The sequence below is a fragment of the Echeneis naucrates genome, chromosome 18, assembly GCF_900963305.1.
Source record: "Echeneis naucrates chromosome 18, fEcheNa1.1, whole genome shotgun sequence".
Lineage (NCBI taxonomy): Eukaryota > Metazoa > Chordata > Actinopteri > Carangiformes > Echeneidae > Echeneis > Echeneis naucrates.
In genome coordinates, this window is record NC_042528.1 from 73,919 (window position 1) to 87,238 (window position 13,320).

Below are 13,320 nucleotides of genomic sequence, written 5' to 3' on the forward strand. Positions count from 1 at the left end.
CACATGCACACAGGCCACTACTGGTCATGAAGAAGCACAAAATTAATTAATACACTTTATTGGTCCATACTCAAAATACACATATATACATGCGCACGCGCGCGCACAAACACACACCCCTCCCCCAATCAAGTGGGCAATGATAGGTGGAGAGTGACAAGGAGATGTGTCCTGATTGGACAGAGGACATCAGCTGAAAGTGTCTTCAAAGAGAAATCTTTGTGTTTCTGAAGCTGGAGTTGTCCCTGAAACAAACACACACACAGTGAACAAAGTCCTGGTCCAATAAACTTTATTTATTAATTTTTTTTGTATCTCAAATAAACAAATATCTAAACCAAACAGAATGAACCAAAACCTGTTTATACAAATTAGTGTACAAGTCTGTGTGTGTGTAAGGTGGAGGTGTCAACAGTACCTGAGGCTGTCATTGTGGGTCTTGTACTCCATGATGGTGTTGGCTGGCAGGTTCAGGACTCGTCTCAGAGTGTCTCTGATCCTTGATGTCGTCATCTGATCGTTGGATGTTCTATTCCAGATAGACAAGATGTCCTCCTGACAGACAGACAGACGGGGTTGTGGGTTAGACATAACCCTTAGACGTCTTCATTCTTGAACTGTACAGAGTGTTATGACCCCTCATAAGCAAAATCAGAGGGCCCCAACGAGTTTCAGCAGTGGATAGTTTGGTCCTAGCTAATTAAGTAGTATGCATCTTTAATTTTGAATTTTAACACGTAAGCAGCCAACACAACACACAGAGCAGCAGCAGTAGTCACAGTATTTGTGATACCTGGAATCGAATTGAGACCACGGCTCCACAAATCTCCTCTCCAACCATGAACTGCTCTCCCAGCATTGCCAGGATGATGTTCTCCCAGAATCGACTGGCCAGACCTTTACGGAGACGGATGATCCACTTCCCTCCACTGCGGTTCGACTCATCCTGATTGGAAATTTAAAAAAAGTCCCTCTGCAGTGATCAAACCTCAACCATCATACAACAGACAAACACATACACACACTGATCACAGAGGAAATCATTCCGAATATCAGCAGTGAGTCCGAAAGTTTGGACTGAACAAATTAAACAGCACACAAAAAGGCCACAGACTGATAGAATATGACTGCATTATAGCTTTGTTGCAATATCATTATTATATCTGTAGTTTACTTACAACGTTACAATATTGTAAAACATAACTAAGTGTAAAGTGTGTAAATCACCACAGTAACGTGCGATTACCTCCCACATGGGTTTGATCCCCTCCTTGAACAGGTGGAAGTCACTGTGCCCACTGAGATCACCTGGACGCACCAGGTGACTGTAAAACCTCCAGAACTGCTCCACCTGAACATACAGAGCATTGATTATTGATCATCAGTTGTGTATTAGTGATGTTAAGTTCAAAGACTGACACAATTGAAAAATGAATGAACACACTGGGGCTCAGATGTTTCAAAAACAGTGTGTGTGTGTGTGTGTGTGTACCGAGGCCACGGTGCCAATCTGTCTGATATTTTGCTCATAACTCTGAGAGCTGGCAGGACGACTTGGAGTTCTTCTGCTGTACCAGAAGGTGTAGTTATACTGTAGAGGGTGTTCACCTACACCTGGACACACTGTCTGAGACACAGACGGAGGGGGGGAGACAGGTGAATCCAGGAATAAACACAACTCCTGTTCTGATCTGGTGAAGTATAAACAACACTGAAATTAAAACCTTGTGTCGGTTGTTATTGTTGTTATTGTTGGTTCCATCAGTGTTGTCATGGTGACACTCTGACGATTCCTGGCTCTCCTCGTCTCTTGGACTGAAACAAAAACAGGAAGAGTATCAATTATTCTAACCCTGTTGGTTTGTACCCAATCCATCGCACCTGCACATGACACAAATCACGTCACACTTCAGCAAAGAAAGCAGCAGAACTTGTCGATGTATGAAGCTCGTAGCCTACAATGATGACCGTGGAGACTCAATAGAACTCGAGTGAAATGTCCCAACCAAGCACCAGCGTGGAGGTTAACCAGGAAGATCAGCCAACCCTTCTACATCCCTGGCTGAACTTAGCAGAATTTAATTTGAAGTTGACTTTTTGCACCATTACAGTACTTATAGGCAACTAGTCTTCATATCTTCTGCTCCATTAAACACGTTAATGCTCAGTAGTACAAATATGGTTCTTTAATGTACTTTTGTTGGACTAAAATTTGTTCATTTTCAATGGGCATAAATGCGGCGGAAACAAGTCCACCCAGAATCGTTCAACATTAACATTTTAATATAACATGACCGTCATCGCGGCCTTCAGAAAAAATATCTTTTGGGCAGGTGGGGTCTACACTACAGGCCCCTGTAGCATGGCCAAAGCTTTTGTCCTTCATGGCGTTTCTTTTCCCTTTCGTTACTTTTACTTTTATACTTTAGTTAGTTTTGAAACCAGTACTTTCACATTTTTACTTGAGTAAAAAAACTTGAGTTTATTCTTCAACTTCTACAGAAGTCTTTTTAAACCTTATTATCTACACTACTATCTACTTGAAGAATGAAGGTGAATACTTTTGACACTTCTGACATTTATTGAGCCTTAAGACATCGTGATCAGTGAGTGAACAAAGTGAACAACGTTAGAGGTGTCATGAAGCAGAATGTTAGAAAATATAAATACATATGAAACCAAAAATCTTACAAACATCTAGACTTTATAAATCGTTTTCATTCAAAGTCAAATAAAGTTTGTTTGTTGGAGAAAACCTGACGGTGGTTAGTTTAAATTCTGACTTAATTAATAAGTTACAGTCCATAAGCAGTTCACAGTGAAAGCCCATTTAAAGCTTAATAAGAGGAACAGTTTCATAATAAATTTCGGACCGTCTGCTTCATCCGGTGAATTAAATACTGAAGCTAACTGTTAGCCGTTAGCTGCTCGTGCTCCGTTTACTGGAGGATTTCCGGTGAACTTTGAGTCTTACCGCTCCAGCTGGCTCATAACTTCTCCCTCAGTCCGGCTCCTCTTCAGTCTCCTTTCTGTTTTATACAAATTTACATGTATATACTTTTTTACTTTACTTTCTTTCTTCCGTTTTTATTCATGCGCCTCTGACGAGCTTATGAATGCTGCCTTTGCGCATGCGCGGCAGTGGTGACCAACGGGTGGGGAAACTGGACAAATTTAAGTTTCTTTTAATTAATCGCGTTTCCAGGTTTTGACGACCAACATAAACCTGAGAACACGATTTATCAGATAATTATAAGAATAAAGACATAATTTTTAGAATTAATGTATAATATGACAGAATATTGAAATTAATATGAAAAAAAATCAGAAGGGTCATAATTCTCTAATTAAAATAAATATTTTGAGAACAAACTAGATAGATAGATAGATAGATACTTTATTTATCCCAGACTGGGAAATTGCAGAAATTGCAAACTACAACAAAATTTTGTTCAATCAGTTCCTGAAAACTTGCTGCAGGTGACTGAAATTCCAAAAACAAAATACAGCACAGCTGTTCAACGTTTATTTTGAAATAGTAGATCATCCATGATAACACTGATCAATGATCAATACGTGTGTCACACCTGGAATTTGCAGTGTGATGTAAAACATCAAGCTCCACCCCCAGATGACCTGTTCAGTTTAACTTTAATAAAATTAAACCTTCCATTACCATACATGGACGTAGAGCTCTGCTGGCTCTCTGATTGGCTGCAGCTGTTGGCTGTGGGCATTAACATTGCAGCATTGTAACATTCTTCAAAAACACACATTAAAATACATTTTATGAAAAGAATAAGATTTTTAAAAAATCTCTTCAATTATTAATAATCATTTCAATTCTAAATGTGCATATCGTCCATTATTCTGTTACATAAAGCAATCCACTATAACTGTTTACAAAACAATCCACAGTAAGGCTCACATAGAAGACAATAATGTCTGCTTACCTATTCACTACAGTAATTAGCATTTGCAATGATTACTTTACTTTACTACACTAACCACGACAATTTACCATTTCTTGTTTCAGATAAGCTATCTACAATTCATTTCAGTTAACAATATTAACTAGCCTAGCATTGTTTAACAGCTACTGTCACCTGCTTCAGTTAGTGGCATCACTTTGATCCCTGATAAAAATCGATATGTCCGTTTATTAAAAAGTTAACTCAGATCAGTTCAGAGCATCAACAACAGATTTATAGAAGCAAACAATAAAATTCAAGCCAACATTTTACACACAGAAAGAGATTGAAACCAGCTATGGGTGAATCTTTCCATTTACAATAATAAGGAATACAGGAAAATTATCATTTATAGCCCTCAATATACTTTATATTAGAAAGTTTTCATTTCAAATTGAAACAAAATAGCATTTTGAAAATTGAAAATAACTTAAGAGCAAATGTTGTAAAATCTTGTAAATAAAATAAAAATGTATTGAGAAAAGAGTTGAAGTTATGTCAAGAAGATATGTTGAAAGACAACAATATAAACACAAAGTCAGTCAGTTTTTTTATTTCAGCTGGTCAACCAGGCATTTCTGTTGGTCAGAACTCCTGATTGTGAAAATCAAAGTAATGACAAGTTATTTGAGGTTTTATTGCTCTCAGAGTGATCACAGTGTTCACTTTGCTGGTTTAATTTCAGTTACAGCTGATTTTCCTAAGGTTTGACTTAATAACTGCATAATCAATTAAGTTTCTTCAAATTTTAAACGCTAACTGTAGCACTGAATGGAAGACATTTATGACATCATGAGCTTTTTGTGAGAATAAATGTACATAAAGTGATTATCACAGTATTGCTTTACTTTTACTAACCCTGCAAGAATGCAGAAACTTGTGTTTTTCTTACAGGAGCTGAGATCATACCTCCGGAAGAAAAGCAACGACCTTCGAAGAGGAATATGAAGACAGGGAGGAGGCTGAAACCAGATTACTTCGGTTATGAACTAGCTTCTCAAAGTGTTTGGTGTGTCATGTTTCAGAGGTGTACCTTGAATATGATTATACAATAAGCATCTATCCACTATGTTGCAGCTGTGTTTTCCCCACCCTTTAGAGCTGCAACGTCATGTAACTAGGGACCACCCTAAGGAAATAAATATGGGAGAACAGAAGAGATACGTCAGAGCAGGTAGAGAATGTAACTGAACATATCTCTGTCTGTTCTCCTTGCAAGTAAAATGAGCGCTGTTGTCCTTTGTCTTTCTTCCCTGTGTGTTTAATAATGTTTTAGGTGGCTTAAACCTGACACTTTTGTCATCATCACTTGACAGCAGGCATTTGGCATTATTTCCCCACCTCTGACCCTGAGATAGATGTTGCTATGACAACCATCCCATCCCAGCCAACCATCCCAAAACCTACACCAGACACCTTCATCATCATCATCATCATCATCATCATAGAGAAGTGCAGTATATATGAATACAAGTGTTTATATAAGTTTTAATGTTGTGAGCATGTGCGTCTGTGTATCAGTCTCTGTGTGTGTCTGTGTGTGTCCTGCAGTCTAACACAAATGTCAGCAGTAACAGCTGATCAGCAGTCTGATGACGTCACTGACTGCAGCTGTGTGTCTGAGCTTGGATTGCATCATCCTTCTCAGAGAGCCAATTAGAAAACAGGTTCATTTCTGTCGGAGAGCCTCTCACTCTGAGGCAATTTGTGACAAAACGGTAACTCTTATCAGAAAACTGAGCAGACGCTGAGTGCCACAACAAGTGTCTGAAGCTGTGTGTGTATTTTGGTGTTTCTAGGATGTAAAATGTGGACACGGGAGTGAGTTAAAAACACATGAAAATGTGAACTCCTCTCCTTCCAGCCAGAGAAAAATACATAGGGAGTAATAGGAGAGAGGAAGGGTGTTCATGTCTTTTAGAGGGGCACAGTTCAAATTTGGTTTGTCCCACAGTTAAAGTAAATACATTTTTCAAGAGAGGACAAGAATCTCTACTACTTTGGAGAAAATGAGGCACGTACCTTAAACTATGTGCCCGTGAGGGCGATTTAAAAATACATTTTTAGAGAATCTTCAGCTCACTGACGCACTCTAACTGAAGATTCCTCCACTCTAAGCCACCAACATTCCGTGCAATACACACACATGGGAAACTGAAATTTTCAGCAGAAATGAGGTGAGACCAGCATGACTGTCACTCTGTGATTGTGTAGTAAGCGAAGTAGCTATCATAAAGCCTGTTGTCACCAACAGAGTTCAAAGGTTTGTGACCCGTTTAAACTTTGAACGGCGTTTCTGTGACAAAGTGTGACGAAGCAGTGAGGCTCCAAAGTGAGGTGGGTTTGATCTACAGACCTGAGCTGAGGGACCTGCGGTTGCCATGGTGATTTGAGAATTCAGTCTGGTCAGAGCTCAGACTCCCTCCAAAACTCTCCCAAAAGTGGCTTTTGGCCACCTCCCGAACTACTTCGAATTGTGAGGAAACCGTAGCTCCGGTCCGAAAAGCAAAAACACAGTGAAAGACAGAAGAGTCTGGTGATTCCAGCAGTCTTTATTTGATTTGAAAACTCCTTAAAATGAGCGTGTAGGGACAGAGCGAAGACAGAGTGAGATTGTTTTGAGGAAGACCTTGATTATGTTCAGTTGGGACAGAAACAGGTGTTGCTGCCGCTCTGAGCTGTTTGATGTTCTGGAAACAGACCAAGATATCCTCTGTTTTAAAGTGTGAATATCATTTCCATGTGCAGATATAAGAGAGCTAGGCGACTGAGCGAATAGGTTCCAATTCATTTCCTATGGAAAATTTCAGCCAGTTTTTTGGGCATAACTTTGGGAAAAATCTGAATCACAACACGAAAAGAGTTGCTATTTTCCAAAAAAAGTGACGGAATAATAAATAAATAATAATAAGTATGGAGAAGATTAAGTGGAGCCTCTGTGTTTAAGCCCGTGGCACTAAATAATAAGAATAATAAATGTGCAGGATAACAATAATAATCGACACCAAAACCAAAACAGAAGAGATTAAACTGAGAAACAGATTTTGTTTACTTTGTTTGTCGGATTGTTTCAATAACAAGATGACAATCTGAATGAGTTTTAGCTTTCACAAGCACTCAAACTACAAACAATCTGTGTTGTTTGACAGCGCAATCATTTTTATTTTTTATTAAATTAGTTTTACTGTTAACTGCATCAACGTCCAATCGTAGAGGAGGAGGGATATTTTGTGGGCGTGGCGAAGGTGGTGGAGGGATGCAGTTTAAACCTGGCATTCCTATTGGCTGCTTTTGGTCCAGGAGCCGGATATTTATTGGCTCTTGGAATGTGGGCGAGGGTGGGCCGCTACAAAGCACAAGCCCCGCCCCTTTCTTCCACTGATTGATTGACTGAGAAGATGGGTGGAGTTTCCAGAATAGACTCTGTCCCGTCCAATCATTTCCAAGGATTGCAGTCTCATAGTCTGTCCGTCTCATAGTGTCCATCACCCGCCTGAACTCCCCTCTTTCCGGACGCTGCATGACGTCCCTGCATGTCCAGCGGCCATAATGATACGGTTGGGTCCGCCCACTGCTGCCAGCCCCAGTATTTCTTCTTCAGAGAGGGACTGGTTGGCTGGGAGGAGCAGGAAGGACCACAAAGGGAGGACGGCTCTGATTGGACAACAGACAGAACCACGCTGGTAGCTGATTGGCCAGCTGGTGTTTGGGTTAAATCTGGTGTAATGCTGGTGGAAGCCACTCCTCTTTTTACCGCCACTCATCCTCACACACACAAAACATAACACAAACATACAAAAACAATGACACTCAACAACATTCAACAAAACAGGATCCAGGTGTAAACTGCAGCTCCAGTCCACCTGTCTCTCTCTCCTGTTGTTGTCAGTGTCTCTAACCTGTTCTGCGTCCTGTTTCCTCAGAGTCGGTCTGTTGTGTTACTGGTTTTGTCACTGGACCACCTGTTGCACAACATGGATTAGTGTGTGTGTTCCAGGTGTGCTGAGCTCCAACACAACCTCTGACCCCCAAACCAGGAGAGTCCACTGGGGTCTGACGTCATGGTCACAAAGTAAAACATGAACAAATATACTATGTGACGTAATCAATGGAAACACCTACATTCATGCACGCAGCGATCCTGAGTATGATCTGGATTCAGGGCCGCGTGGTCATCCAATGAAGTCAGCACAGAATCTGATGACAGTCGGCCCATTGTCCTCAGGTCCAACTGTGCACGGACTGCGCGCGTCCGTCCCAGGCCAGCAGGGACTGCACAGTTTACAGAGATAAAAGTTTCCGTGGGAACTGCCTGGAAGTTGATGAGCTGGTTCTTCTTCTTCTGCATGCAGGTGAGCTGTGGCGGGAACTTTCTTCCTCCTGAACTCTCCCCTCCTTAAACTGCTCCTGTCTCAGCCAATCAGCGACCAGCCAGCCCTTTCCTCTCCACCAGATCCAGATCGGTTCCAGGTCTGCGGGGCCGGATCCGGGTCTCGGTTGAATCTCCTCTAAGAAATGGTAGACTGGACCTGCGTGTGACCGAGCTGCGAGCACCAAAGCATGTGTGGTCTGAGGGTGGAGCAGAGGGGGCGGGGCAGAAGGTCGGTGTGTGTCTGCTGTTTTCCCTCGTGTCCTCCTGAGTGTGTTATTGACAGACCCGAACCGGGTCCAGTAGGAGGACTGGGACACCATGTGGGTCAGTCCAGACCCCTTCAGGCCACATTTCCCACCTCAGAACCGTCCCCATCAGATCCACACCTTTTGCCCCCACCAGTCCTGCGTCTTTTGGCCCCGACTGCTCACTGCAGTTTCACTGTGATGTCACAGACCTCTGAATGATGTCAATGCCAATCATCTGTTACATCACGTCAATTTATTACATATAAACATTTCACTGATATTTTAGCAGTGTGTATTGAAATCAGTTAACTCAGCACTGTTAGCATGTGTAAACAGCTGATGGTCATGTGATGGTCATGTCTTCACGTATAAAGGTGAAGACAGGTGACACACAAGGTCAGATGAAGGTCAGGTGCTGGTCTTCGCTGTAGCCATAAGTGTGTTTGTGCTGCTCGAACAGGTCTGACAGACTCTGCAGGTAAACTTCATGAAGACTCTCGATGTCTTCCCTGCTGGGACTGGGAGTCTGGGCGACCAAGATAGGCCTTCCCACTGAAAAAAGAAAGAGAGAGATGGACGCGCAACAAAACACAACCAGCTCAGACAATGATGCTAAAACTACATCTGAGTGACATCCGTTGTAGTTTAATATTAGATGAATGTTGTGTTAACGTACCAACAGTGTGGATGGACTTCCTGTAGGGCATCAGCCCGAAGTTGTACTGGAAAACTCCTCTTGCATGAAATAGTGGAAATGCTACTCCCATGATGCTCTGCAGCTGATTCTATGGACAAAGGAAAACAGACCAACATCCCATAATTCTAATTATAATGTTTCACAGGTAGGGGCTAATTATGTAGCATACATTGTGTTTCCTAACTTAGGAAAGTGTTTTCATTCATGAAGGAATCTTGGAATATGTAGGATCCTTTTTTGGATCCTTCCAACTAGGAAAGGATGGGCAGGGACAGTTTGGACAAATGGACCTGGGACAGAGCTCGTGTCTCAGAATTGGATGTCATGGATGTCTGATTGGCTGCCTGCGTGACGTCCTGATGATGTCATTACATGTTAATTACAGACTGCTGATGTCGGCGCTCTGACCTGCAGGTTCCTCAGAGAAGAGCCGACTGGATTCGCCATCTGATCAAACAGCTCGTTCTCTCCGAAGGAAAAAACAGGAACCAGCTGAGCTCTGGGCACAAAGAGCAACGCAGTCAGAGTTTATCATCCCGCCCCATGCGCCTCCCCCTGCCCCGCCCCATAGGCTCCACCCACCCATGTTTGAGAGCCAGTTTGATGAAACCCTTCCTGTTTCGCATCTGAAAGACAAAACATGTTTCCATTTAAGATGTGATCAGTTCTTCATCTCAGTCCAGGAAAAAGAACTCCTGATTCTGGGTCAGAGTACAGAGTACAGAATCAGAGTCTGGGTCCAAAGTACAGAATCTGGACCTGCAGCGTTAAAGCCCCCGGCCGAGCATCTAGAGCCTCTGGAGCTCCACCCACTGCGATGACAGCAACATTCCCGCCTTTTGGATGGCTGACGAGGTAAGACAGACTGGACTTACAGCTGGACACCAGACCTGAGAGACAGATAGGTGAGATGGAGAGAAGTGGACAGACAGGTGGACAGACAGGTAGACAGACAGGTGGACGGACAGGAGGACAGACAAGCGTACCTCCACACATGATGTAGTCCCTAAATATCGGGACTCTGAACCAGAACGGCAGCATCAGCAGATGAGGCTTCAGTCCAGGAAACAGACGGGAGAAACCTGTCGCCTCCGTACAGAAGTTCCCAAAACCCCCCGCAACCAGAACCCCTGACAGACAGACAGGTGAGAGACAGACAGGTCAACACAGCAACCAGAACCCGTAAGAGACAGACAGGTGAGTCCCTCACCATGTGGATGAAATCCAAAGATGTAGTTTCTTTCTGGATGCAGATCAACAGTTTTAATCAGCTGCAAACAAACAAATAATCAACTATCAATAATATAATCACCTAATCAGGTATCGAATGAGGAGGCGTCCCGGGACAGAAGCTCCTCTGGACTGATGTTTTAATGTTTCAGCTTTTTGTGTTAAAATAAAGAAACGTGAGAATCATCAGGAGAAGAAAACAGCCTGAATGTTTCTGTCAACAAAGATGTTCCAGAATAAAACCACTTTTTTACTTTAAGCACAAAAACACCTTCAGAGTGAAAATCTGAATCTTTCACATTTTTGATTTCTCCGATTTTGGTTCGATGCTGAAGTGAATTTCATCATCACGACGATAAAGTGGAATCTCATCTCCATCATCAATCTGATTTTCATCAAGCAACAAGAAGTGACGGAGCTTCAGAGGCCGACTGGTCCGACTGCTCCCAGTGGTCTTTATGGTCTCACTGGTCCGACTGGTCTCACCTTTAAGGGGAAGTAGTCCCTGAAGTAGTTCCAAACACTCCAGCTTCTGACCCAATGTGACCTCCGACCCCCGCTGGTAGGCGTGTCCCAGTCCAACCACAGCCAACTGGCATACAGCAGGGCAACCATCCACCAATCAGAGAGCGCCAGGAGGACAAAGGCAGCCAGACAGCACTGAGCTGAGAGACAGACAGGCAGACAGTTCGACAGTCAGTCAACCAGACAGACAGACAGGCAGACAGATAACCAGTCAGACAGACAGATAAGTAGTCAAACGTGCATACAGGCAGTTGATTAAAGTCAGTCAGACAGACAGACAGACAGGTGACTGACCCAGGCCCAGGAAGGAGAAGATCCACTGGAGAACAGCCACCGTCTGCAGCCTCCTCCGCAGCGGGATGTTCAGCGGGGCGAACTCGATCTTCATGCCTGAAGTCGCGCTCCTTTGCCCGGCTTGGAGCGCTGTTACCTCCCGGTCCTCCTGTTGTCTCTCTCTCTCTACCTGTCTTTCTCTCTGCCAGTCTCTGTCAATTCTTTTGTTGACTTGTCAAAAATAAACTTTTGTTCTTCAGAGTGACCAACTTTGATACACACGCTCCGCTCATTGGTCTTTTGCGCATGCGTACGTTACTCTCGTTTCTGGGCGGGTCTCTATCAGCCAATCAGAACTCATGACGAAACATGTCGGGATCGAGCCTCGGCGGCGCGTGCTCCCGCGCAGATGTGTGGAAATCGGGTTTGTTTAGAAAACTGGGTTAAATGTGAGACAGTTGTGTGTGTGTGTGTGTGTGTGGCGGTCAGTGACCCTCAGCAGCTGAATCTGGAGGGATTGTGAACGTTTTGTTTCGTTTAAATAAAGTTGATGCAGTTTGAAGGTCAAACTTTAATGATCAATAATCAATATTTGCGTTAAATTGTGAAAAATTGTGACTCTAGTTTTCTCCTGCCCCCTCCCCAATCAGACCAGTGATGACATGTACAGCTGCATGTCGTCATTTAACCGCTGGCTGTCGATGTGATGTCCATACCTGTCAAGTTTTGGAGCTTTCATTATGGGACATATTGATTAATCCAGGTCTGTCTGACCATTGTTGTTATGACTACTGAGGTCAGTCACACCTGGATTAATCAGTTTGTCCAATAATGGCAGACAGGAAACAAAGGAGCTGGTTAGAGTTCAGGGTGTAGTAGAGCTGAGGATAGGCCTACCTTTGTTGACACTGACATTGCTGTGAACATTATAGCCTAAATGAAAACACAAAATGCATTACTTGTTCCATATTGCTTTTTTTTCAGTGCTTTTAATTTCATACTGCTTTACTTTTACTTTTTTAATTTCATACTGTTTTCTTTGACTTTTTTCTTTTCATATTGCTTTTCTTTATTCTTTTAGAGACAAGTTGAAGTTGTTTTCAGATTTAGCATTTTTTAATACCTCTTTGGAGGGCGTATATTTATGAGCTGGACCAGAGTGGTTAACCTTGCAGGATAGTAGAGAACAAACAGTTTTGTTATCTAATGACATAACCCTAACCCTCCCTCAGGAGAGGATGGTCAAATGGAAACGAGGAAAACATTTTCCTCAATACTGCGACATAGAAGCTTGTCACAGTTCTAAAACAGCGTAGCGTGTTGCGTCATTTCCGGTTGTGCTCTCTGCTGTGCTCTGTCATCTCGTGTGTTGTTTCCACTGTTCTTCTGCTATTATTTCCTAATTCACTCGATCAATCCGACAGCAAATTATTTTCACACCAACACTAGGTTTAGAAGTCAATATCTCCCCTTTCTCCAAAGGTTATAACCGGTTCTGCTCCTCCGCTAATCAAACTACCCGATTAGCAATGTCCTCTAGCTCTCTGTCTCCACTCTCTGTTCCTCCTTCTCCTCCTCCTCTCCTCTCCTCTCCTGTTCTCTGTGCCTCATGTGTAGTTATTCTTCACCTCTTTTCATAGATGTAGGATGATGGTAGAAATGGAGGAGAAGGTTAATGAGTTAGAATCCCGGCTCCGCACTTTAGCTAGCCCAACCTATGCTAGTGTAGCTAGCCCCCCCGTAGCCGGTGCGGACCAACCTAGACGAGCTCATCCGGCAGCTAAGATAGTTTCCTCCCCCCAAGTGGCTCCCGAGCAGCCGGGATCTAGTCAGGGCGGCTGGGTGACTGTCCGAGACAAGAGGCATAGTCGTAGGCAGCAGCCCCCGGTCCACCTCCAACAGGTTCTCCCCTCTCAGCGACAAACCCGCTGAAAAGCCGACTCTAGTGAAGGTGATTCTATTCTGAGGAACGTGAAGTTAGTGACACCGGCGGCCATAGTGAAG

At 43.2% G+C, this 13,320-nt stretch overlaps 3 protein-coding genes across 5 annotated transcripts; all 3 read right to left on the minus strand.

The window, feature by feature from the left end:
- Positions 1-42: 42 nt before the first annotated feature.
- eif4e2rs1 (eukaryotic translation initiation factor 4E family member 2 related sequence 1) lies at positions 43-3,129 on the minus strand. The gene is made up of 7 exons (XM_029526010.1): positions 2,975-3,129; positions 1,725-1,815; positions 1,493-1,627; positions 1,247-1,351; positions 794-946; positions 419-555; positions 43-245 (listed from the first exon to the last, which is right to left on the minus strand). The coding sequence occupies exons 1-7, from the start codon at positions 2,989-2,991 to the stop codon at positions 206-208; spliced, it is 678 nt and encodes a 225-aa protein (XP_029381870.1). The 5' UTR covers positions 2,992-3,129; the 3' UTR covers positions 43-205.
- Positions 3,130-6,517: 3,388 nt separating this feature from the next.
- On the minus strand, positions 6,518-8,600 carry LOC115059092 (TSC22 domain family protein 4). Its single transcript, XM_075353385.1, is given in 6 exon segments — positions 6,518-7,339; positions 7,342-7,429; positions 7,431-7,557; positions 7,559-7,705; positions 7,707-7,933; positions 8,094-8,600. Coding segments are annotated over 5 exon segments (672 nt in total). The 5' UTR covers positions 7,766-7,933; positions 8,094-8,600; the 3' UTR covers positions 6,518-7,088.
- A 235-nt stretch (positions 8,601-8,835) lies between these two features.
- Positions 8,836-12,628, minus strand: mogat3a (monoacylglycerol O-acyltransferase 3a). 3 transcript variants are annotated; one of them, XM_029526226.1, is made up of 9 exons: positions 12,440-12,628; positions 11,338-12,249; positions 11,005-11,183; positions 10,499-10,559; positions 10,048-10,418; positions 9,871-9,914; positions 9,697-9,787; positions 9,268-9,376; positions 8,836-9,143 (listed from the first exon to the last, which is right to left on the minus strand). In XM_029526226.1, the coding sequence occupies exons 2-9, from the start codon at positions 11,429-11,431 to the stop codon at positions 8,989-8,991; spliced, it is 1,104 nt and encodes a 367-aa protein (XP_029382086.1). In that variant the 5' UTR covers positions 11,432-12,249; positions 12,440-12,628; the 3' UTR covers positions 8,836-8,988. The 3 variants fall into 3 exon arrangements, with proteins under 3 accessions (XP_029382086.1, XP_029382085.1, XP_029382087.1); XM_029526227.1 differs by having other exon boundaries at positions 8,989-9,143; positions 10,048-10,178; positions 10,275-10,418; positions 11,338-12,627; XM_029526225.1 differs by having other exon boundaries at positions 11,338-12,628.
- Positions 12,629-13,320: the final 692 nt, after the last annotated feature.